The 23,768-nt window shown below is 43.4% G+C and overlaps 1 protein-coding gene across 1 annotated transcript; it reads right to left on the bottom strand.

Annotated features, from left to right (window-relative positions):
• Positions 1-422: 422 nt before the first annotated feature.
• Positions 423-23,444, bottom strand: rab15 (RAB15, member RAS oncogene family). Its single transcript, XM_054748883.2, has 7 exons — positions 23,130-23,444; positions 10,199-10,259; positions 8,429-8,489; positions 4,997-5,074; positions 4,587-4,676; positions 817-882; positions 423-727 (listed from the first exon to the last, which is right to left on the bottom strand). The coding sequence occupies exons 1-7, from the start codon at positions 23,251-23,253 to the stop codon at positions 566-568; spliced, it is 642 nt and encodes a 213-aa protein (XP_054604858.1). The 5' UTR covers positions 23,254-23,444; the 3' UTR covers positions 423-565.
• Between the last annotated feature and the right edge of the window lie 324 nt (positions 23,445-23,768).

Below are 23,768 nucleotides of genomic sequence, written 5' to 3'. Positions count from 1 at the left end.
TGTGTGGTCAAAGTTTTTCTATCAAAACAAAGCAATAAGGAGGTCAAATGGATGCATATATTAGGAATACTTCATATATGTTAAAGGTAACCTTTTCAAGTGCAATTTTAACTAAAAAATGTCTAAAAAAACATTTCTTCTGTTTGCTACTTATGCAATGCACACATCTCCCTCTAGTGGTTATTTTTTACACTGCAGCTAAAACATTCAAAAGGATGCATGCAAAGGAAAATAGAAGCTTGCTCACTCTGGGCGGTAGGAAGCCCCGTGTTTGATGTCAGATTCAGGGCTTAGAAATAAATAATTACATATTTAGTCCATGTCTATCCCTCTACAAGTGTTCTCTAAAACAACAAACGCATGACACTTCCACGTTTTGTGCCGTTTTTCTTTTTCTGGTTGCCAGGGATGGAATCGAGTCTCAGAACCCCTAAGTGTAGGAGGGAACTCCTCACCTGGCACTTTGTGGCTAATTCTTTCACTCAATCAATTCCACAAATCTCCCAAACCCTGGTTTTTAAAAAAAAACAACATGGGTTTCGTTGTTTCGATGACACGCTGCTCATCAACACCAGCAGCCTTTGTGCTGGTCACCAGGCGCTCTGTCACTGAGTCCTTCCTCCTCCTCCAGAGCAGTGAGATTAAGCTCATCGTTGAGGGACATCCGGAGGAGATCCAGGTCCTTTTTGTTGGCTGCCAGCACCTGCTCTGCCAGCCGTGTAAAAGTCTAGAAGGACAAATTAATAAAAAGATCAAGTCGTTTGCTCCTATGATCCTGTTAATTCTGTGAATTTTCGTGCGTTTCCTTCACCTCACCTCTGTTATGTTGTGGTTGGTGAAGGCACTTGTCTCAAAGAAGTCCATCCCATAAGCTTTAGCAAGCTGGAAGTGCAGGGAAATACATTAAAGGTGTGGGTAACATTAGCAGTGATCTTTAGCCTTGTTGTACGGGGGGGGGGGGGGGTCTGCCTGTTTCAGGAAGTACAGTTCAGCTGGAGGAGAAAGTAGCTTCAGACGACAGGATTTGGAGTCTTATTTCCTGATATTTAGACATCTCTGCTAATGCTAATGGTTAGCTTCTACTAGCTGTTTACTGGACGCTAAACCAACAACAGCCTTCCCCGTCGTGAGTCAAGATGGGTGAGTCCATGAATGTTAGTGACAGTGTGACGTAGATCTGTTTCTATCAGAAGCTAATGCAGGAGATAGGTGTAGGAGACCATTTTCATGTTCAGCCTGCAGACTGACCCATTACAATCAGACATAATAATTTAAAATGTTTTTTTCAGTGTTCCACACCTTTAAAAGGAAAAAATACAGTCTCACCAGCTTATTTTTTTTATAAACATTGAAATTATGCATTCGAACATTTTTAAATTGAAATACACCAGAAAAAAATTCCTATGCTCAACAACTGAGGTGACCTCAGGGCGACACAGGCCAAAGCAATCATTACCTGATGGAGTTGACGCCTCAATGGTGCCACATGATCAGAGAGGCATAATTTGATTGGTTAAAAAGTCACTCGACACCATAGGGAGCCTAAGTCCCAATCATCTACTTCCGGGCCATGGGTTCCCGGAAGAACAACAAAATGAATGTAAGTCAACAGGGCTAAAAACGCCATTTTCTAATTCCGCTTGTTGTGTTCCATGGATTTCACATATGATGTCCGTGAATTTTAAAGACACATTTTGATACCAAGAATGCACTTATTTTCAAACAGGAAGAAACAATATTTTAGGTTTTGTGTGAAAATAAGTCCAGGACTACAAATGCGCTTCACAAAAGTGACGTCATCAAACCGGACACGGAGAAAACTGAGGGAAAAGAGCTGTAAGTTCAGCAAACTTCCCACAAGAGGAAACAACCACCATAAATCTGGTCATGTGGTAAGTAGCAGCTATGCTAGGGGAGAGGAGATTATGTGGTGACGTCACATATGCGACGTACCGATTTCTAGTTTGTAGTCATGCTAATTACAAACTTTTACAAGCTGACAAATCTCAAAGTACGTGACAGGCGTGGTAGAAACACCCATCATTAGTTTTCATTTAAATTTCAGTACAACATATGTGTGATCCAGACTGTAAGGCTAAGCGGATTAGAAAATAGCGTTTTTAGCCCCGTTGACTTGCATTCATTTTTTCGTTCTTCCGGGGACCCGTGAGCCAACCGGAAAGGGAGGAGACTTAATCCTAATTTATACTTCTCCGTCTGCGCGCACAACACCGTTATACGTCCTTTCGAGGACTCTCCGACAGGCTCGCAAGGACGGACGGAGTCAAGCTCTCTTTTCTAAACATCCGTCCGTCGAGACGAAGAACGCAAGCTTGTGATTGGTCACGACGCCGCTGTTGTCTACACCGTCGCCATTGCGCCCTCAAAAACATAAAGAGAGCCGAGGATATCTAGCGGCAGACACAGTGAAGCTTGAAGAATACCTCACGGAAAAATAAAAATATGAATGTTTTATCCCCCGTGACTGGAGGGGTAAAAAGCGTTTTATTCGTGGATGGAAATGACGGGAAACATAGGTGGTGAGCGCATTAAAAGGTGAAAGATTTGTAGGCATGTGTCATGGTCTGTGTCTGCGTCTCCCCTCTTGTGTCTCCTTGTGTCCTCCATTTGTCTCTAGGTGCTCCTTTTGTGTCTTCTAGCGCCCTCATGTGTCATGTCTGCGTCTTCCTCATGTGTCTCCTGGTTTTCCCCATTTGCCCCTAAAACTCCAGCCCTCTAGGTTTCCCACTTCAGATCATTCAGTCATCCCCAGCTCAGTGTATGTGTGTGTGTGTATGTGTGTGTTATTGTGTGCGTGTGTGTGTGTGTGTGTGTGTGTGTGTGTGTGTGTGTGTGTGTGTGTGTGTGTGTGTGTGAGTCCTGCCCTCAGTCTTTAGGTTTAGTTTTGTGTTTTAGAGTTTTAGGTTTATTTGCCCTCCTCTGGTTCTGTTTACCCCATTTAGATAATTATATTCACCTGTCTTCCCTCCAGCCCTCACTCCACACACCTGCTGCCCGTTTCCCTAATTACTCTCCCTGTGTATTTAAGCCTTGTCTTGTCTCTGTTTTGTGTCGGTCCATTGTATGTTTGTCAGCGTTGTTTCGTGCTCTATGTTTATGTTTATGTATTTAGCAGACGCTTTTGTCCAAAGCGACTTACAAGTGATAATCGGCATTTTGCCCTTGAGGCTAACAACAATAGTAACAACAACAAATTGACATCAGTCATGGAGAGGAGGGAACAAGGAGTGGACAGTAGAGAGGAGGGACGGGTGCAGACAAGGTGCTAGTTAAGAAGATGCTCTCTGAAGAGCAGGGTCTTCAGGAGTTTCTTGAAAATAGAAAAGGAAGCCACAGTTCTGGTAGTGTTAGGAAGGTCATTCCACATTTGTGGAACGATGCATGAGAAAATTCTGGATTGTCCTGAGCGTGGTGTCGGCACTGCTAGCCGACAATCCTGTGATGACCGGAGCGGCCGGGCCGAGACGTAAGCCTTTGCAAGAGGATTCAGGTAGATGGGAGCCGTACCATCTCGGACTTTGTATGCTAGTGTTAGCAATTTGAATTTGATGCGTGCTGCTAGTGGTAGCCAGTGGAGCTCAATGAACAGAGGGGTGATGTGTGCTCTTTTAGGCTGATTGAAGACCAGACGTTTTCATGTGAGCTTCTATGTGAGCTTATGTCTCCAGGTTTTGGTGCTCCAAGTGAGCTTACAGTGTCCTGAATTCCAGGACTTTTGGACTTTGTGCTCTAAGTGAGCTTTTGTTCTTGTTACCAGGGTTTTTGGATTTTTGGCTCGCTGCCTTTGGATTTATTTTTGTTCGTCCTGCAAAATAAAGGATTTTTACTTTATACCAACTCCTGCCTCTTGTCATCTGGGTAATCTGCACTTTGGGTCCTAACCATCCCCTCAACGTGACAACATGAATATGTAGACACCCCATTGAGCCCTGGAGAGCGTAACAGCGTCACCGCCATATTGGATGGGTCTTTGTTTTTGTGCAGCCTACGGTTACAACAACCAGTGTACTGTTGAAAATACATCACTTTTTTAGCCTACCTGATGGGATTATTTTGTATTTTAATTTATATTGTTTTTCATGCTATATCACGTGTCTAATTTTGTGAGAAAGCTTGATAAAATGTGTTTTTTTTTAGTTGGGTAAGAACCCTCAGTAGAAATGAATGCACTGTGGGCGAACAGAGACCCATCTAAGATGGTGGCTGGCCACTACGGCAGCTCCAATAAGCAGTGCAACTCCAAGAGTCTGAGAGAAAGAGGGTGAAACATCTATGGAGGGTCTATCATCCTCTAGAACTGCTGTTTGTAAGTTTTTTCTAGGAACTTTCACAATGCATTGTGGGTAGCCTTGGAGTTTCTTTACTGGTGCATGAGGAAAAGGTGCAGCTGGGCTCTTTAACAAACAGAGCATGACAAATACAAGTGCTGAATGTTGCAGCTGTGCTAGAAGACATTAATACCTCAGACTTAAAGCAATATCTGATCAATTTCACTGAACACGTCGACTTCATTTGTAAATGTAATCCAGTGTGCAAAACTAAGAAACCACCTGTAACTGACCCACCTTGACCCCTTGCTCGGTGGCCACCTGCCTCCTGTCCTCTTCATCCGACTTGTTCCCAACAAGAATCTTCTGGACCTTGTCCGGAGCGTACTGCAGGATAATGAGGGAAATAAAGGAGAGAAAATTACATTAGGAGACAAAAAGCCAGATTTAAAATGTCAAACGCTGGCGAGGAAAACTGGAGTTGCCGCAATCAGGAAATGAGACTGTGATTAAAAGTAATTGAGATGCATGCAGAGACATCCAGAGTCTACTGTTAGAGGAAATTAGGACTAAATAAGATCGTGTGAGATATTCACAGGCAAATAACGGAGCCTTAAAGGGAAAATCTGCAACATTTCTGTTGCTTTCCTAATGTGGAAAATGTGCTTCCTGATTTTCCAGCCGCTCTTAAATCTCCGGTGACTCACTTCATCCACATCACTGGCCCACTTCATGATGTGCTGGAACGACCGCTCACTCGTGATGTCATACACCAGAAAGATTCCCTGTAAAAAGACGGTCAGAGATGATGACACCTGTAGTCACGTTGGGAGTTTTTCACAGAACTGGAGGAAAAAAACTTAAATAATCAGATTTATGTAACAAAAACAGAACAATTGGCAGCTTTTCTCCTAGTGACATTTTTTAGTAGTGAGCTACTGGCTGCACGAGAAGCAAAACAGGAAGCAGACGTTCAGTAGATGTTCAATCTGGATTTATGACCAGCTTCTGGTCAAAATTAGAGTTCAGTTCATTTCTTTAGTGGCAAAAAATAAATAAATAAGGTTTGACGTGTGTGAGGTGTTCCTGCAGCTGGACGGAATTTATTTAAACTTTCATAATGTAAACCTTAGATGCACGTTTACAGCTGATTAGCGTTGTTTAGTTCAAGATGGCGGTTGCAACTTATCCATCTCAGCAAAAAGTTACTCAAATTTATAGACATGCAGCTGTAGTGCTCCCTGCGCTAGAAGCCATTAATACTATCTAATTAAAGCACTAACTTGACTTCACTAAACCTTTAAACAATTATTGTGGTTTAAAGTAACAACAGATAGTTTAAGAAACTAGCTAGAACTTTAACTTTGATCTCAGTAATTGCTGAGTTAGAAACTTGACCAGTTTCATATCTAACACCACTCTGCTGCCCTCTGCTGGCCAAAAACTGCACTTCACAGTTTTGTGGAGTGGGTAGGGGTCCTAGGGGGCGCTCTTTACCTGCTTTATAGCTGATAGCTGTAATGCTAGCGATTAGCATTTTTGGTTTGCCAATCATCAATGAAAAGCAAAAAAAGAAGTTTGCTTTTCCTGTTGGCATCATGGTGGAGCCTAGAAGTAAAAGTGAGAGAGTAATGTCTTTGGAGACAAAGCAAAGTGCTAAAACAAGAGTGAACACTGGCGTTGTCTACACTAGTTTGAGGGAGCTAAAGGAAAAAAAATCACAGACTGATGGAGACCTGGCCTTGTTGCTACAGTGTGGATCATTTTACTTTGTGGTTTATTTTAGTATTAGTTGGCTCATGTTAGTGTTAGCTTGTTGTTAGCGCAAGCTACAGCAGAATTAACTACAGTTGTAAATCCACTTTTTTTTAATTATCTTTATTTCATTCAATAAAAAAATAACACAACAGATACTAAACAATATTCATAAAAACACAATATATATTTGAATGAAAGGGAGCAGATAGAAGAAAAATCTTATTATTTCTGCCCCCTTTTTAAACTTAAACATCAATTTATATTTGTGCAGTCCCTCACCAGTTCTTTCAGTCCCGTAACTGTTCACATTTGTTAATTATTATGTCCACATCAATTGTCCGTTGTCATATCCACTCAACACACGTGATTTAATGTGTAGACTGAACACTTTTAGAGTTCTTAACTCTTTCCATTCTCTGTCCAGGCAATTCCACAACTTCACACCATTCACAGATATACTCATTTCCTTCATTCTTGTTCTAAATCTAGGTTTTTTGAAGATTTCAAATCCCTTCAACGAATAACTGCTATCTCTCTTTTCAAATATATGCTGAATATTCTTTGGCAATGTACCTTTATTTGCTTTATACATTATATGCAATATTCGCCAGTTGACCAAATCATGAAATTTAATTACTTTATATTTTATAAATAATGGGTTAGATGGAGCTGTACTATGAGTGTTGTCTATAATTCTCATTGCTCTTTTCTGCAAAACAAACAAAGGTTGTGTATACGTTCTATATGCAGTTCCCCAGATTTCTACACAATAATTTAAGTATGGCAGAATCAGTGCATTGTATAGTAATAACAATCCTTCACTATTAAGTAGAAACTTTACGCTATATAATACTGCAATGGCTTTGGCCATTTTACCTTTTATATAGCCTATATGTGATTTCCAGCTTAGAGCTTCATCAATCATTACTCCCAAAAATTTGAATTCTTTTACCCTTTGAATTTCCATGTTATCTATTTCTAATATTACGTCTATATTTTCTTTGTCATTAAATAGAATGAAATTAGTTTTTTTAAGATTAAGTGTTAATTTATTTATATCAAACCAGTTTTTAACTTTTATCAGTTCAATATTTATCACATGAGTTACTTCATTTATATCAGACCCTGAATAAAACAATGTTGTATCATCTGCAAACAAAACAGAACCTAGTTTGTCAGACACATTTACCAAATCATTAATATACAGGTTGAACAATTTTGGTCCAAGGACCGACCCTTGTGGCACTCCATAAGCAATATTTCGTAGCTCTGATGTAATGCCATTTATCTGAACATATTGCTTTCTGTTATCTAAATAACTTCTAACCCATTGATGAGCAACCCCTCGTATTCCATACTGATATAATTTTTGCAGTAACCTTGAATGATCGATAACGTCAAAAGCTTTCTTTAAGTCAATAAAAACACTAATAAAGTATTCTCTATTGTCTATCGCTTCAGATATTTTCTCTGTTAAATCCATTATTGCCATTGTTGTTGAATGTTGGGTCCTGAATCCATACTGTTCATTATGTAAAATCATATTTTTTTCAATAAATTTATCCAACCGTGATGCAAAGACTTTTTCTAGTATTTTGGAAAACTGTGGAAGTAGTGACACTGGCCTATAATTTGTGAAATTATGTTTATCACCATTCTTAAACAGTGGAACCACTTTTGCTATTTTCATAGCATCAGGGAAGACTCCAGTAGAAAGTGACAAATTACATATATAAGTAAAAGGATCAATAACAGATTCTATTATGGTCTTTACAGTCATCATGTCCAAATCCTCACAATCAGTTGATCGCTTATTTCCACAGTTTTTTACAATTTCTCGTATTTCCTCTTTTTCTACTTTGCCAAGGAAAATACTACTGACATTGTTTACTACTGTATTCAAATTGTCTTCAATTAAAGTGTCATGACCCATCAAACTCCTCCCTACATTTACAAAAAAATCATTGAATTCATTAGAGATTTCTTTTACATCATAAATGTCTACATTGTCCTTGACAAAGTAATTTTGTACCTTAGATTTAGTTTTATTTCTTTTCGTCACACTATTTATTATTCCCCATGTAGCCTTTGTATTAGCCTTATTCTTTTCCAATAATTCACCATAATAATCTTTTTTCCTTTTCCTAATTATTGCTATTAATTTATTTTTATATTTTTATATCGGTCTTCTGTTACTCTTGTCTGTGATTTTAAAAAATTCCTATACAGCTGTTTTTTTTTTTTTGCACATGCATTTCCAGTAGGGTGGATGAGCAGGAAACTGCTCTGTGAATGGTGGCAGAGAATATGGATTCCTTTGAGGGCTTTCGGTGTATTTACGGGCAATTATAATCACTCGTGCTGCAGGGCGAGGGAGGCACCTGTGCTCGTCGGTAGTACTGCTTGGTGATGGTCTGGTACCGTTCCTGGCCCGCTGTGTCCCTGCACAGAAACAAGCAGCATGCAAATGATTTGAGATTATAAAAGTCAGATTATTTAGAGTAAATAATAAAAATACTCAGGTTGATTGTTTGCATTTAGATAATGTTATGACTCCTTTTGCAGCTGCTTTATAAGCAAATTTTTTTTCACTTTAAATGATCCATCTTATATAAAATATTACTGAAAATTAATATAAATTTTTTTAATGTCGTCGTCATCATCTTCCTCCGCTTATCCGGGTCCGGGTCGCGGGGGAAGCATCCCAACTAAGGAGCTCCAGACCGTCCTCTCCCCGGCCTCCTCCACCAGCTCCTCCGGCAGGACCCCAAGGCGTTCCCGGACCAGATTGGAGATGTAAACTCTCCAACATGTCCTGGGTCGACCCGGGGGCCTCCTGCCGGCAGGACATGCCCGAAACACCTCCCCAGGGAGGCGTCCAGGAGGCATCCTGACCAGATGCCCAAACCACCTGAACTGACTCCTTTCGATCCGGAGGAGCAGCGGTTCTACTCTGAGTCCCTCCCGAATGTCCGAGCTCCTCACCCTACCTCTAAGGCTGAGCCTGGCCACCCTATGGAGGAAACTCATTTCGGCTGCTTGTATCCACGATCTCGTTCTTTCGGTCATTACCCAGAGCTCATGACCATAGGTGAGGGTTGGAACGTAGATCGACCGGTAAATCGAGAGCCTGGCTTTCTGGCTCAGCTCCCTCTTCACCACGACAGATCGGCTCAGCGTCCGCATCACTGCAGACGCCGAACCAATCCGCCTGTCGATCTCCCGATCCCTCCTACCCTCACTCGTGAACAAGACCCCGAGATACTTATAATCCTCCACTTGAGGTAGGACCTCTCCCCCGACCCGGAGTTGGCAAGCCACCCTTTTCCGGTCGAGAACCATGGTCTCAGATTTGGAGGTGCTGATCCTCATCCCAGCCGCTTCACACTCAGCCGCGAACCTACCCAGCAAGAGCTGAAGGTCAGAGCTGGATGAAGCTAGGAGGACCACATCATCCGCAAAAAGCAGAGACGAGATTCTCCTGCCACCAAACTTGGCACACTCCACACCACGACTGCGCCTAGAAATTCTGTCCATAAAGGTAATGAACAGAACCGGTGACAAAGGGCAGCCCTGGTGGAGTCCAACCCTCACCGGGAACAGGTCCGACTTACTAGCGGCTATGCGGACCAAACTCACGCTCTTCTGGTAAAGGGACTGAATGGCCCTCAACAGAAAGCCACCCACCCCATACTCCTGGAGCGTCCCCCACAGGGTGCCCCTGGGGACACGTTCATAAGCCTTCTCCAAATCCACAAAACACATGTGGATTGGTTTATTTAATCCAGCAAACGAACAAATGAATCAGAAAAATATTCAAAAATACATTTTAAAGTGATTTTTTAGTTTTTCTTTATTTTGATCAGTTTTTAAGGGATATTTGACTACCCTCAGTTCACACCCTTTCATATTTTTTTAATCTAATTAACAAAGTCTTCTTTAAAAATGTGTCTCTCGTCTCTTCAATTCTGGATCCTTTGTTCTTTAAATCATGATGTCTACATCATGGTGTACGCTTTTTTTTTTTTTAAATTCACCATTTAATCCAAAATAGAATTAAAATGTTATCAACAGAAAGCTGAACTTTGCTGTTGCCCTGAACATGGGATGAAAATGGATCCTATCAGAACCAACATTCCCACATCTCTCACCAGATCTGTATCCGTACTTTGATACCGTCTATCTCCAGGGTCTTCATCTTGAAGTCGACTCCTGCAGAAGAGAAGAGAAATGCAATATTACATCTGCTGAGATTATTTTATTAGATGTTTCAGAAAAATCTGGGTGAAGCCTGAACGTTCTCAGAGATCTGAAATCTTTTAATTTGGCTGAAGTCGGTGCGTTTTACTCCGATGAGTAAACACTGTAATCTTTTGTACTTTTGTTAATGTCAGAGACAATAAACTGATATGAGTAGCGCGTCACCGCCTCTGTCATTAGCCTGTTAGCTAATGATATGGCTGAATGATGAGCTCTGATAGTTACGCTGAGGGCCGGAGGTTAGGATCAAAGATGCAGAACCCAGGACGACACGAGGCAGGAGTGGTGATAAAAGTAAAATCCTTTATTTAGGATGACAAAAAAAAATAATCCAAAAGGGCAGGAAGACAAAACCTAATAACAAAATGCTGCAAAGACAAAACCAAACGCTCACTTTACGAGCAGAGAACTAGAGACCAAGAAGTAAGTGCGTGTGTGTGCGTGCGTGCGTGCGTGCGTGCGTGCGTGCGCGAGCGTGTGTGTGTGTGTGTGTGTGTGTGTGTGTGTGTGTGTGTGTGTGGTGGTGGTGGTGGTGGGTGGTGGTGGTGGGTGGTGGTGGTGGTGGTGGGGGGGGGTGGAGGGGGGGGGGGGGGGGGGACAGAACAACTTCAATTGACCAACAAACACTGAGGGACAAGACAGGGTTTTTAAACACAGAGGGAAGCAATCAGGGGAACAGGTGACAGGTGTGAGGAGTGAGGTCTGGAGGGAAGGCAGGTGCCATTAATAAACTAAATGGGGGGGAAAAACTTAAGCAGAGGGGAAGATAAACCATAATCTATGAAACACTAAAAAAACTAAACGTAAAGTCTAAGGGCAAAGATAAAAAAAACTAATGACTAGAGGGGTGAGGAGGACTGATACAGACCAATAGGAACTGCCAGGGAGTGACTAGGAGGAAACATGAAGGAGGCCTAGAGGGAGCTGGGGAACACAAGAAGACACATGAGGAGAACCTGAGTGGGCTGGGGAAGCATAAGGACACACAGAGCACAAGGGGACACAGAACATGACACTGGTCACATCAGAGCTGAAATGAGAAAATAGCATTGGCTCTGGAACCCAAGTCCTTGAGAGGGGTTGGACACTCTCCTTTGGTGGAGTTACTCCGGGTGAGAGGCGGAGGGCTGGGGTTGGCTTTTTATTAGCCCCAGGACTCTCTGCCTGTGTGTTGGGGTTTACCCCGGGGGACGAGAGGGTAGCTTGCCTGCGCCTTCGGGTCAGGGAACGGGTCCTGACTGTTGTTTGTGCTTATGGGCCAAATATCAGTTCAAAGTACCCACCCTTTTTGGAGTCCCTGGGATGAGTGCTAGATAGTGCTCCATCAGAAGACTCCATTGTCCTGCTGGGGGACTTAAATGCTCTCGTGGGCAATGACAGCTTGACCTGGAGGGGTGTGATTGGGAGGAACGACCCGCCTGATCTGAACTCGAGTGGTGTTTCGTTATTGGACTTCTGTGCAAGCCACAGTTTGGCCATAACGAACACCATGTTCGAACATAAGGATGCCCATCGGTACACTTGGTACCAGGGCAGCCTAGATCGCAGGTCGATTATAGACTTTGTAGTCGTATCATCTGATCTGCGGCCGTATGTTTTGGACACCCGAGTGAAGAGAGGAGCGGAGCTGTCAACTGATCACCACCTGGTGGTGAGTTGGATCAGATGGCAGGGAAAATAACGCGTAGACCTGGCAGACTCAAACGCATAGTGAGGGTCTGCTGGGAACGCCTGGCAGAAGGACCTGTCAAGAGGGACTTCAACTCCCACCTCCGGCAGAGCTTTGACCGCGTCCCGAGAGCAGTGGGGGACATTGACTCCAAGTGGGCCTTGTTCCACTCTGCGATTGTTGAGGCGGCTGTTGCTAGCTGTGGTCGCAAGGTGGCCGGTGCCAGTCGTGGTGGCAACCCCCGTACCCGCTGGTGGACACCAGAGGTTCGGGGAGCCGTCAGGCTAAAGAAGGAGGCCTACAGGGCGTGGCTGGTCTGTGGGTCTCCAGAGGCAGCAGACAGGTACCGGATAACCAAGCGGGGTGCAGCAGTGGTAGTTGCCGAGGCAAAATCTCGGGCGTGGGAGGAGTTTGGTGAGGTCATGGAGAAAGACTATTGATCGGCTCCAAAGAGGTTCTGGCAAACTGTCCGGCGCCTCAGGAGAGGAAGGCAGCAACTCGCTCACACTGTTTACAGTGGGGATGGGGAGCTGCTGACGTCAACTGGGGCTATAGTCGGACGGTGGAAGGAAAACTTTGAGGAGCTCCTCAATCCCACCTATGCGCATTCCGAGGAGGAACCAGAGCCAGGAGACCTGGGGATGGACTGTCCAATCTCGAGGGCAGAAGTTGCTGAGATAGTCAAACAACTACACAGCGACGGAGCCCCGGGAGCGGATGAGATTCATCCTGGGTATCTCAAGGCTATGGATGTTGTAGGGCTGTCGTGGTTGACACGTCTCTGCAACATTACGTGGTCATCGGGGGCAGTTCCTGTGGAGTGGCAGACCGGGGTGGTGGTCCCCATCTTTAAGAAGGGTGACCTGAGGGTGTGTTCCAACTATAGGGGGATCACACTCCTCAGCCTCCCTGGAAAGGTCTACTCCAAGGTACTGGAGAGGAGGGTCCGATCGATAGTTGAATCTCAGACTGAGGAGGAGCAATGTGGTTTTCGTCCTGGACATGGAACTGTGGACCAGCTCTATACCCTTGCAAGGGTGATGGAGGGGGCATGGGAGTTTGCCCATGGGAGTTTAAGTATCTCGGGGTCTTGTTCACGAGTGAGGGTAGGAGGGATTGGGAGATCGACAGGTGGATTGGTTCAGCGTCTGCAGTGATGCAGACGCTGAGCCGATCTGTCGTGGTGAAGAGGGAGCTGAGCCAGAAAGCCAGGCTCTCGATTTACCGGTCGATCTACGTCCCAATCCTCACCTATGGTCATGAGCTTCGGGTAATGACCGAAAGAACGAGATCACGGATACAAGCAGCCGAAATGAGTTTCCTCCATAGGGTGGCCGGGCTCAGCCTTAGAGATGGGGTGAGGAGCTCGGACATTCGGGAGGGACTCGGAGTAGAACCGCTACTCCTCCGGATCGGAAGGAGTCAGTTGAGGTGGTTTGGGCATCTGGTCAGGATGCCTCCCTGGGGAGGTGTTTCGGGCATGTCCTGCCGGCAGCAGGCCCCCGGGTCGACCCAGGACACGTTGGAGAGGTTACATCTCCAATCTGGTCCGGGAACGCCTTGGGATCCTGCCGGAGTAGCTGGTGGAGGTGGCTGGGGAGAGGACGGTCTGGAGTTCCCTAGTTGGGATGCTGCCCCTGCGACCAGGACCCGGATAAGCGGAGGGAGACGACGACAAATACAAATAACTGAATGGCCTGTATTTGTATTCTTAGGGTTCTACAATCGCCCAAGGCGCTTCACAACAGAATCATTCATTCACCCGTTCACACACTGGTGATGATGAGCTACAGCTGCCCTGAGGTGCACTGACAGAGGTGAGGCTAATGAACACAGGCACCACCGGTCCCTCCGACCACCACCAGCAATCAAGGAGGGTAAAGTGTCTTGCCCAATGACACAACAGCAGCATTCTCTGGTCAGAGCCAGGATCAAACCTGCAACTTTCTGATTGCTGAACAACTTGCTCCACCTCCTGAGCTACTGTTGCCCTACATCCCATAAAGATGGTAGAACGAAAGCAAAACATACTGGATTAAAGGAGTGCAACACTGAAAACCCATTTTTTAATGATTACTTCTGATTATACTGGGTTATGCTACTTTTAGCTCTAAATTATAAATTTATATGTGTATATTTTAATTTGTGTTCTCATGTTTGTTGTTGTACCATTTTATGCTAATTGTAAAGCACATTGAACTGCCCTGTGTTTGAAATATGCTAAATAAATAAAGCTGCCTTGCTCATGCAGGGTGAACATGAAAAAAGTCTCTCTGCTGCAGCACACTTGTCCATGCTGATTGAAGCACTTATGGACTTTTGTTCCCTGAGTATGGCTTGCAAGGCATTCATTCCTAATAGAAATCCCTGCAGATGAATTGATTAAAATGAGTTTCCCACACCTTTGAGAAAGTGAACAACATTGTTTTCAGTTATGAGCAGTGGTATTTGTCCGTGCTGTTCTGTTTCCAAACATAAACTCTCCTCAAGGAAGAAATATGTGCATTTTTGGACCTCCAGGCTCCCGTAGCAACTCTTCTCTGCTTTTATAGCAATAGACCAATAGATCAATGACAGTAGTATGGGTCTACATGTTTTTATAAAGTCATTCATTTTATGTATTTTCTATTCCAAATAGGTCTATTTTTATTTTTTGAGTTGAAGTAGTTTCCATAATCTAGTAATCCTCAGATTTAATTGAACTGGTAGAGGATATGATGCCATTTTTATTCCCTTCACTGGTCATAACGTTGCAGCTGATTGTGGAAAAAGATTGATTTTTAATGAACTTCCAACACAAGCTGTGACAACACAAAGTCTTGGTCAACAGAACCTAATTTTGAACATCTGACTCTTTTCTTATTTTAGTGTTTAATTGTCTCTGTCTCTATTCTCTGACTAATGAGTTTAAGTCCATTAAACAAACAAACCCTCAGGCCTCCAAGCCCGCTCTAATCCCCGAGAAATCTATTAACGATTCATACCAATTAACCTGACAGTCAGCACCCCGGCGTGACAGCTGGCATCTCGCTCTGAGTCCAATCGATTAGCATGGCTCGAAGATCTGCTGTTTTTATGGTTGAATTGTTCAAAGTTTAGTAGAAATCAAGACTGATGTGAGAAAACAGCTGGCAGAAGCAGAAAAGCTGACCTGGTAGTTTTATTTCATACTACCTGTGTGCTAAAACTAGCAGGAGTCAATTGGAGGTCCTCAGAGGTTTGAGTGCACTGACTGGACTGCATGAGGCCTCGGTGAAGGCTCAATACGGTCTCTTCAGACCAAGTGAAAGGTCAGTTTATTAATCTGGGCCTCAGCATGTTTACAGCTTTGAAGAAGGCTTCTTGCATTACTGGTGTTTTAGATTCATGCTATAATCAGATATTAGGGGGCTGCAGGCAACCGATAAACTTTGTGCAGGAAAAATGCTAAATAAAAGTAAATCAGCAATATCAATTTCTAAATAATTATGGGCATTTGTCCCTTTTAAAAAGGTATACAAATTGAGTCTGAGTTAGTGCAAATAAGTGAGTCTGAAAAGAAACAGAGATTTAATAAAGTAAACAAAGCTCAAGCACATTGGGTGTTTTTCTGCTACAGCTCTAGTTCAGTTCATCCCACGTCCATCAAATCCGGTTCACACCTTTGCAGCTCAAGTTTCCTCAGCACTTTGTCTTGCATATTGGAATTTATAACCTCAAAAACACAAAAATTTAAAAATTATTTTACTCCTAATCCTCCATGCAAAAACAGCAATGAAGAAGAATGTGAATGGTGTGTGAGATGGCAGATAATTTATTGCGGCAGCATTTGTGTGTGAGAGCAGAGGACACACTAACAGGTACAAACCTGAGACTAGTGGACTCTGTGTGACAGTCAAGATAGATCAGAAAGTAAAGAGTGTGGGGGGATGGATGGATGAATGGGTCTATAAATGAAAAAAGAAGGATGGATGGATGGATGGATGGATTGATGGAAGGGTCTATAAATGGGTAGGTGGATGGATGAATGGGTCTATAAATGAAAAAAAGGATGGACAGATGAGTGGATGGATGAGTGGATGGATAAATGGGTCTATAAATGAAAAAAGGATGGATGGATGGATGGATGGATGGATGGATGGATGGATGGGTCTATAAATGGATAGCTGGATGGATGGATAATTGGGTCTATAAATGGGTGGATGGATAGATGGATGGATGGGTCTATAAATGGATAGCTATATGGATGGATGAATGGGTCTATAAATGGGTGGATGGATGGATGGATGGATGGATGGATGGATGGATGGATGATGGATGGATAGATGGATGGGTCTATAAATGGATAGCTGGATGGATGGATAATTGGGTCTATAAATGGGTGGATGGATAGATGGATGGATGGGTCTATAAATGGATAGCTATATGGATGGATGAATGGGTCTATAAATGGGTGGATGGATAGATGGATGGATGGATGGATGGATGGATAGGTCTATACATGGACAGATGGATGAATGGATGGAAGGGTCTATAAATGGGTGGATGGATGGATGAATGGGTCTATAAATGGATGGATGGATGGATGGATGGATGGATGGATGGAATGGATGGATGGATGGATGGATGGATGGATGGATGGATGGATGGATGGATGGATGAATGGGTCTATAAACGGGGAGATGATGGATGGATGGATGGATGGATGGATGGATGGATGGATGAATGGGTCTATAAATGGGGAGATGGATGGATGGATGGATGGATGGATGGATGGATGGAAGGATGGGTCTATAAATGGACAGATGGATGGATGAATGGGTCTATAAATGGGTGGATGGATGAGTGGATAGATAGATAGATAGATAGATAGATAGATAGATAGATAGATAGATAGATAGATAGATAGATAGATAGATAGATAGATAGATAGATAGATAGATAGATAGATAGATAGATAGATAGATAGATAGATAGACGGACGGACGGACGGACGGACGGACGGACGGACGGACGGACGGACGGACGGACGGACGGACGGACGGACGGACGGACAGACAGACAGACAGACAGACAGACAGACAGACAGACAGATAGATAGATAGATAGATAGATAGATAGATAGATAGATAGATAGATAGATAGATAGATAGATAGATAGGTGAATGGGTCTATAAATGGGTGGATGGATGGATCAATCATTTGAAGTCAACAGCTGTTTGTAATGATTCTTCTGACACCAGCAATGAACGGCTGTGACCTTCAGGCCTTCAGACAGATCCACAGTTTAAACACACACAACAAATTCACAGCAAGCCCAAAGAACACCTTGAATCGGTAAAAGATCCAAGTCAAAAATGTGTTCCTGAAAAGCCATAAAAACACCAAAGTTACAAAAATGACTCTAATGTTGTTCTTTGCGGTTCTCTGGTGGGTGTGACCTGACCCTCCAGAATAACGAGCTGAGGCGAGTCAAAGGCGTGTGACCGGAGTGTGACCTGAATGCCGCTGGGATCGCTACCAAGAGGACAGCAGCTTGTTGATATATGATATAAAGCCAAAGCTGGCTGATTTTATAGGTGATTTCACAGCCAGGAGCTCCTGGTGATGGGACCGCCAAAGTAAAGGTGAGGAAGATTAAATGGAGCAGTGCGACTGAATACTAAATCATCTCAACAGTACCTCTTTCCAGAGAAATGAACACGCCAGGTCTGAGATCTGCTACAATAAAATAGGACACTTCAACAAGTGAGGAAGTACTTAAATGACCTGAACCTTAATCCTGATGCTTTTTTATATAGTTTATTGGTTTTATCTTGTGTATTTAAAAAAACATGAAGTAAAATTATTATGTTATCAAAATCAAGTAAGATTTCAGAGTTTGGTGTGAAGCAGAAAAATCATCCCATGAAGATAGATCTGTAATATCGCTGTCGTGACCAAACAGAAGCAGATCTCAGCTGCAAAAGCAAATCAAAGAGTTTTACTCCTTCAAAGGAAGGAAGGAGGTGAGAGCTGTCCTATTTAAACTTCTCACATCGAGCGCCAGTTCTCTCTCCTCCTGAAGTGTGCAGTGAGCACTCTCAGGCAATTAAAACAAAGTCTAGATGCTTCAGATTCAAATAAACGACACAAGCCACATTTAAGTGGCTGCAATGTGGATAGACCAACTGGTGTTGTGGGTCACACATGGGGACACACGTTAGGCCCCTAAAGTTAGTAAAGCATATGCTGATATCAAAGTCTCCTTTCAGCTTGACTCATTTCTGGACAGGTGGATCAAAATGATGTTTGGTACCTAAGAATCAGTTGTGCAGTCTGCTGCAGACTATTTGAGAGGATAATAGGAGGGGGCTGGGGTCGCATCAAGGGGTATATAGCTAGGTTTCATAGCAAGGGTTCAGGATGGGTTGGGGCAGGTCATTGTTAGCCAGTATGGACCAGGAGGGGTTTGCAATTTCAGGAGAGCATTTCAAACGCAGCTTGGACTCTCACATGGCAGGTGGGGTTAAATGTACATGCGTACCATTGCGTCGTACCAGTGTTTTTCATTTCTTCAGCTTCACTGTTCTGATGTCCGTTCACGTCCTTTGGCTGCCATCATTTTTAGAAACTTCTTTTAAAATGTTTTCATTCATTACCGATCTGTTTAGCTCGTCCTGAATGTGGGTATCGCGGACAATGGTGAGGAATGTTTGGAGCTCTGAAGCTGACCAAACCTTGCTGCTACTTGCTGGCATTTTCACGCAGCTGTATACAACTAATGAAAATACAAAACAACAGAACTCTGGGGTTTGTTTTCCTTGTAGCAAGTAGTGACGTATCTCTGTCTCCCAGTCAGTGGACCATGTTGTTTTGACACTGCCACTCCACCTTAGCCGTTCTACCCTAGCATTTCTGCCCTAGCCATACTGCCCAAGCCGTTCCACCCTACCTGTATCGCCATAGCCATACCGCACTAGCCATATTGCCCTAGCTGTACCGCCCAAGCCGTTCCGCCCTAGCCGTACCGCCCTAGCCTTACCGACCTAGTCATACCGCCCTATCTGTACTGCCCTAGCCGTACCACCCTAGCTGTTCCACCCTAGCTGTACCGCCCTAGTCGTACCACCCTAGCCGTACCGCCCTATCCTTACCAACCTAGTCGTACTGCCCCATCCGTACTGCCCTAGCTGTACCGCCCTAGCCTTGTGCCCTAGCCGTACCACCCTAGCTGTATCGACCTAGTCGTTCCGCCCTAGCCATACCGCCCTAGCTGTACCGACCTTGGCGTAGCGCCCTATCCGTACCGTTCTAGCCGTACTGCCCTAGCTGTTCTGCCCTAGCCATACCACCCTAGCTGTACCGACCTAGTCGTTCCCCCCTAGCTGTACTGCTCCATTGTCCTATGGACCTACAACAGAAGAGGACCATCAATGTCTCATAAATGTTGCGGTCCAGGTCAGTTGTATGGATCGGTTTTACAATCAGACAAAACAGCGACCCGACCCGCCTCGTCTCAAACCCCGCAGTTGACCCAAGCTATAGGACCCTTTATAACCAAATACTCTACACAGAGTAAAGCTCTAGCCAGGAACATATGTACCTGGGTATCCAACAAAACAAAGATTAGTCTCATTCACACAAAAATAAAGATAAAAGACACCAAAAAGAATTCCTTCGAAAACATCAGACCAAAGTGGAGATCTACGAATTCTCTGTTGTCATCATTTGGTTGTGGACATAATAACCAGGATTTTAGGTTTTGCAACATCACTGCCCACACCAAAAATGCTCTGAAATCACATGCGCGACCCATGTTTGCACTTTCTTGATTGATATTACAAGATCAATTACTGCTCCATGTACCCGGGGCGAAAGACGACACTAAGGATGGTTATTGCCCATCGCCTAGTTATGAGCGGGGAGGATATCTGGTTTCACCAATGGTTTAGTTATAGGAGGAAGACTGACAGGTGAGACATTCTGGCAGATTCAGAGATTAAAAAAAAATCTAAAAGTGAGTGATTTGACAGTGGAACTGATAAATAATGAAGGAACACATGGGAGAGATTTGATATCCTCTAAAGGCTGAGAGATTATTCACTGATGGTCACTTCCTGCACTTTGAGGAAGTATTTCGTCAAGGTTTAATCCTTTCAGAACCAGGATGAGACATGTCCTAATCCTGTAAACTATTCAACAATCATGACGTAAGGATCTGATTCCTCCTGCTGTGAGTGAAGAAACGTTAAAACAGCTTTCTACACACACCTGCAGGACTAAGACCTAAAATAGCTCAGTGCAGACTTTGCAAGCGTGAACATAAATCAGAACTGAGCAAAGCAGGTGACTAGCCAGTCCTTTTGGTCTGTAGCACTATTTTGATGAGCATGTCCCATGAGGCAGAATGCATCAGTACAAATCTCATATGAGTGGGGATATAGCAAGATGACGAAACTAGAGTTACTCCAGACAGAACAGATCTTAGGAAAGGTGAGAAGTCCTAAACGATCAATAGGATGACTTTAAAGATTAGGTTCACTCATATTTTAATACATTTGCAGTGGTTTCTCGTAGGAATGACTGTCTTGTTCATCGTAATCTGGGGAAAAAAGCTCAGATGCTCCTGTTTGAGGATGTAGAAGTCAGATGGAGGAGAAAGTGGCAGAAGACGACAGGATTTGGAGTCTTATTTCCTGATATTCATACACCATGCCTCTGATTGGCTAACAGCAATGCGACTCCACCGCTGACTCAGTTTACTCTGCACGCTGATGTTTAATATCTACACATAACACAAGCCTGGAGGAGTTCTGCCATGTGGTGGAGTTGCTAATGCTAACGGTTAGCATCACTCCTCCAGCTTCACTGGCTGCCAGTCAACTTCAGGGTTAATTTCAAGATCCTGGTTCTGGTCTATAGGGCCTTACATGGACAAGCACCATCTTACATTGGTGATCTTCTTAGTCCCTACACCCCCAGCAGGTCCCTGACGTCCAGTGATCAAAGCCTACTGGTTGTGCAGCACCAGGCTAAAGACCAAAGGTGACAGGTCATCTGCTGCTGTGACCCCCAGACTCTGGACCTCTCTCCCCCTGAGCCTGAGATCAGTGGACTCAGTGGTCTCCTTTAAAAAGCAGCTGAAAGCTCACCTGTTCAAGCTGACTTTGATGTGACCTTAATCACCACACTCTCCTTAAGCCTAGTTTATGCATCTGCATCGGTACGGAGACACGCAATGCCATTATCAGTCCCTGTGAGGGTTCTCAAGCAGTCTGGAAAGTACGTACGAAGTCGAGCCCACTTTCTAAACATTAGTTTGAACGAGATACAGCGCAAGCTTGTGATTGGTCATGACGCCGCGTTCATCAATAGCACTGCCCAATGCGCTCTCACAAACATAAAGAGAGCTGAAGATATCTAGTGGCAGACAAGGAGCAGCTTGAAGAATTACGTGCGGAAAAACTCTAAAAATATGAATGTTTTATTCAGCTGTGACTGAAGGAGTAGAAAGCAGCAAGCGTTTTCTTTGTTGATGGAAATGATGGAAAATGTGGGTTTAGAGGCGAGAGACAAATTTGGCCATGACATTTTAGTAGCATCTGATTCAGGGTCCCACATGCTGTTGCTGTTAGATCTCTCAGCAGCTTACGGTCAGTCATCAAATCCTGCTAGACCGCCTAAAACGCTGGGTCGGTCTGTTGGGTCCTGTTCTGTGTTGGTTCTGCTCCTATATGGCTAACAGATCCTTTTGTGTACGGATTAGGGACTGTGCCTCTCCCTGCCTTCCATTGACCTGGGGGGTGCCACAGGGTTTTGTCCTGGGGCCCCTTCTGTTCTCCATCTATCTTCTTCCTTTGTGACAGATTTTCAATAGGTATGGCATAGGCTACCATATCTATAGCGATGTCTGATATATTTGGCGATGAATGGACAAAATAAGGTTTCATTACTGGCAGCAAATTTCTTTAGACTCAATGAGACAAAAAATGAGGCCATTCTTTTTTGACCCTAAGAATCATTTTATCTCCACAATTAACACAAGCCTGAAGTTGCTAATACTAACTGTTAGCTTCTACTAGCAGAGATGTTCTCGGCTGTTTCCTGGATGCTAAACCAACAACAGCCTTCCCCGTCGTGAGTCAAGACGGATGAGTCCATAAATGTTTAGTGACAGTGTGAAGTAGAACTGTTAGGCTTTTCTGAACAGAGCGTTTTTAAACATAAATGTCCTTTTCTGGTGAAGAACTAAATAAAAGAACTCAGCTTTTTCTTGTGTTTAATCTAAACCGTAAAAACTTAGAAGAAATGAGTTATCTATGAAAACAGAAATTGAATCACCTGAATGATGTTTCCAGGAGAAATGTCTAAAATATTTGGCAAATTTTCAAGAAAAGGTTTAAAAAGTTAAAAAAAAAGTGCTTATAATGTTAAAACTCACTAGTTGTGTTGTCAATCATTTGACGACCACATAATCCCTCCATGTTCACTAAAACACCAGCAGAAGTATTCGCAGCACCACTTCATGCTGTCTTCTGTGTGTTGGACCCAATTACTGTAAACAATGTCAGAAAGTAGCAGCGGCAAGGCTTCACACAAAAAGAAGCTTAGTGGGAGGAATGGCTCTATAATGGAAATACCAAGGCACATAGAAAAGGTGCTGCCAGTGAAGAAGAGATAAGAGAGTCTGCCACAAAGACAGGTGAAACTTTCACATTCTTCACACCTGGAAGTGGAGGAGAGTCAGGGTTAAAATCCAGAGTCGAGTTTTCTCCAAATATCCCAAATTCCCATGAAGCTTTATCATTTAAAAAGAAATGTAGTCATTATAGTTCCCCACTTATTTAAACCCGAAACTTGTTATAATCTAATTTCATTGGTTAAATCAATTTAAAATGTGCAAAATAAAACGTGCTTGCAGATTCTCGTGGACGTTTTTGGTTGGCATCATGATGCAAAGTCAGTGTAAAGTGATGCTACTTTGTGAGCTCACCCACATCCAGCTTTGAGCAGTCTAATTTAAAATTCTCCAAATTTCTTAATATTTCACTCATCAGAAAACACATTATGATCTTGTTTTATGCACTGAAATGTGATGGAGAAAAAAAACAATTTTTCATAACGTTTTTCATTACAAATTTATAAAATGTCATTTGATGCTGGTTTGAGGAGATGCTGGTGTGTTGTCTTACCGATGGTCGAGATGTGAGACGGATGGAATTCGTTGTCCGTGAATCTGCATAACAAACATGTTTTTCCAACCCCAGAGTCTCCAAGGAGCAGGAGTCGGAAGAGCACATCGTACTGCTTAGCCATAGTGTTGTTTTAGGATGTGGTGAATGAATAAACCCAGAGCCATCTAACTCAGCGACGGATGTCCAGTCTCCCCCCAGCGGAGTCCCATGTCGCCTCAGAGGCTCCACAAAGCGCTGCACCTCTTTTTGTTCTCTGGTGTAGGGCTTAGTGACAGAAACCGGGATGCTACAGCTTCCCAGGCAACCTCCAGCTTCCAGTGGGCGCGGTGATGGACCACTGTCAAGCTAGACTCGGTGAGAAAATATAGCTTCCGGTAATGATTTTCAAAATAAAACCATGTGAGATTAAATGGTCTGTAAAAGTGTGGTAATAAAGGGTTATCTTCCAGTCAATTCCCGTCAACTATTACTCACTGAAAATATAAATAAACATGTTTTCAGATATTATGGAAATCTGAAAGGTGATAAATCTAAATGTCTATACTGAATCATTCCTAAAATGAAAACTAGATTCTTAAAGATAAAATTAGAAGTCAAAAATATTGCACAAGGCCTCTGTTTATATTACACGTTGTT

Source organism: Nothobranchius furzeri, chromosome 2, assembly GCF_043380555.1.
Source record: "Nothobranchius furzeri strain GRZ-AD chromosome 2, NfurGRZ-RIMD1, whole genome shotgun sequence".
Classification (NCBI taxonomy): domain Eukaryota; kingdom Metazoa; phylum Chordata; class Actinopteri; order Cyprinodontiformes; family Nothobranchiidae; genus Nothobranchius; species Nothobranchius furzeri.
This window is presented reverse-complemented; position numbering and strand designations above follow the sequence as displayed.

Bases quoted from the DNA above. Each gene is read 5' to 3' on its own strand.
- rab15 (XM_054748883.2), bottom strand. From the start codon at position 23,253: ATGGCTAAGCAGTACGATGTGCTCTTCCGACTCCTGCTCCTTGGAGAC. The intron at 5,075-8,428 runs GTGCCTCCCTCG...GTCTTTTTACAG, and splicing joins AGTACTACCGACGAGCACAG to GGAATCTTTCTGGTGTATGA. The intron at 4,677-4,996 runs GTGAGTCACCGG...ATTATCCTGCAG, and splicing joins GGGCCAGTGATGTGGATGAA to TACGCTCCGGACAAGGTCCA.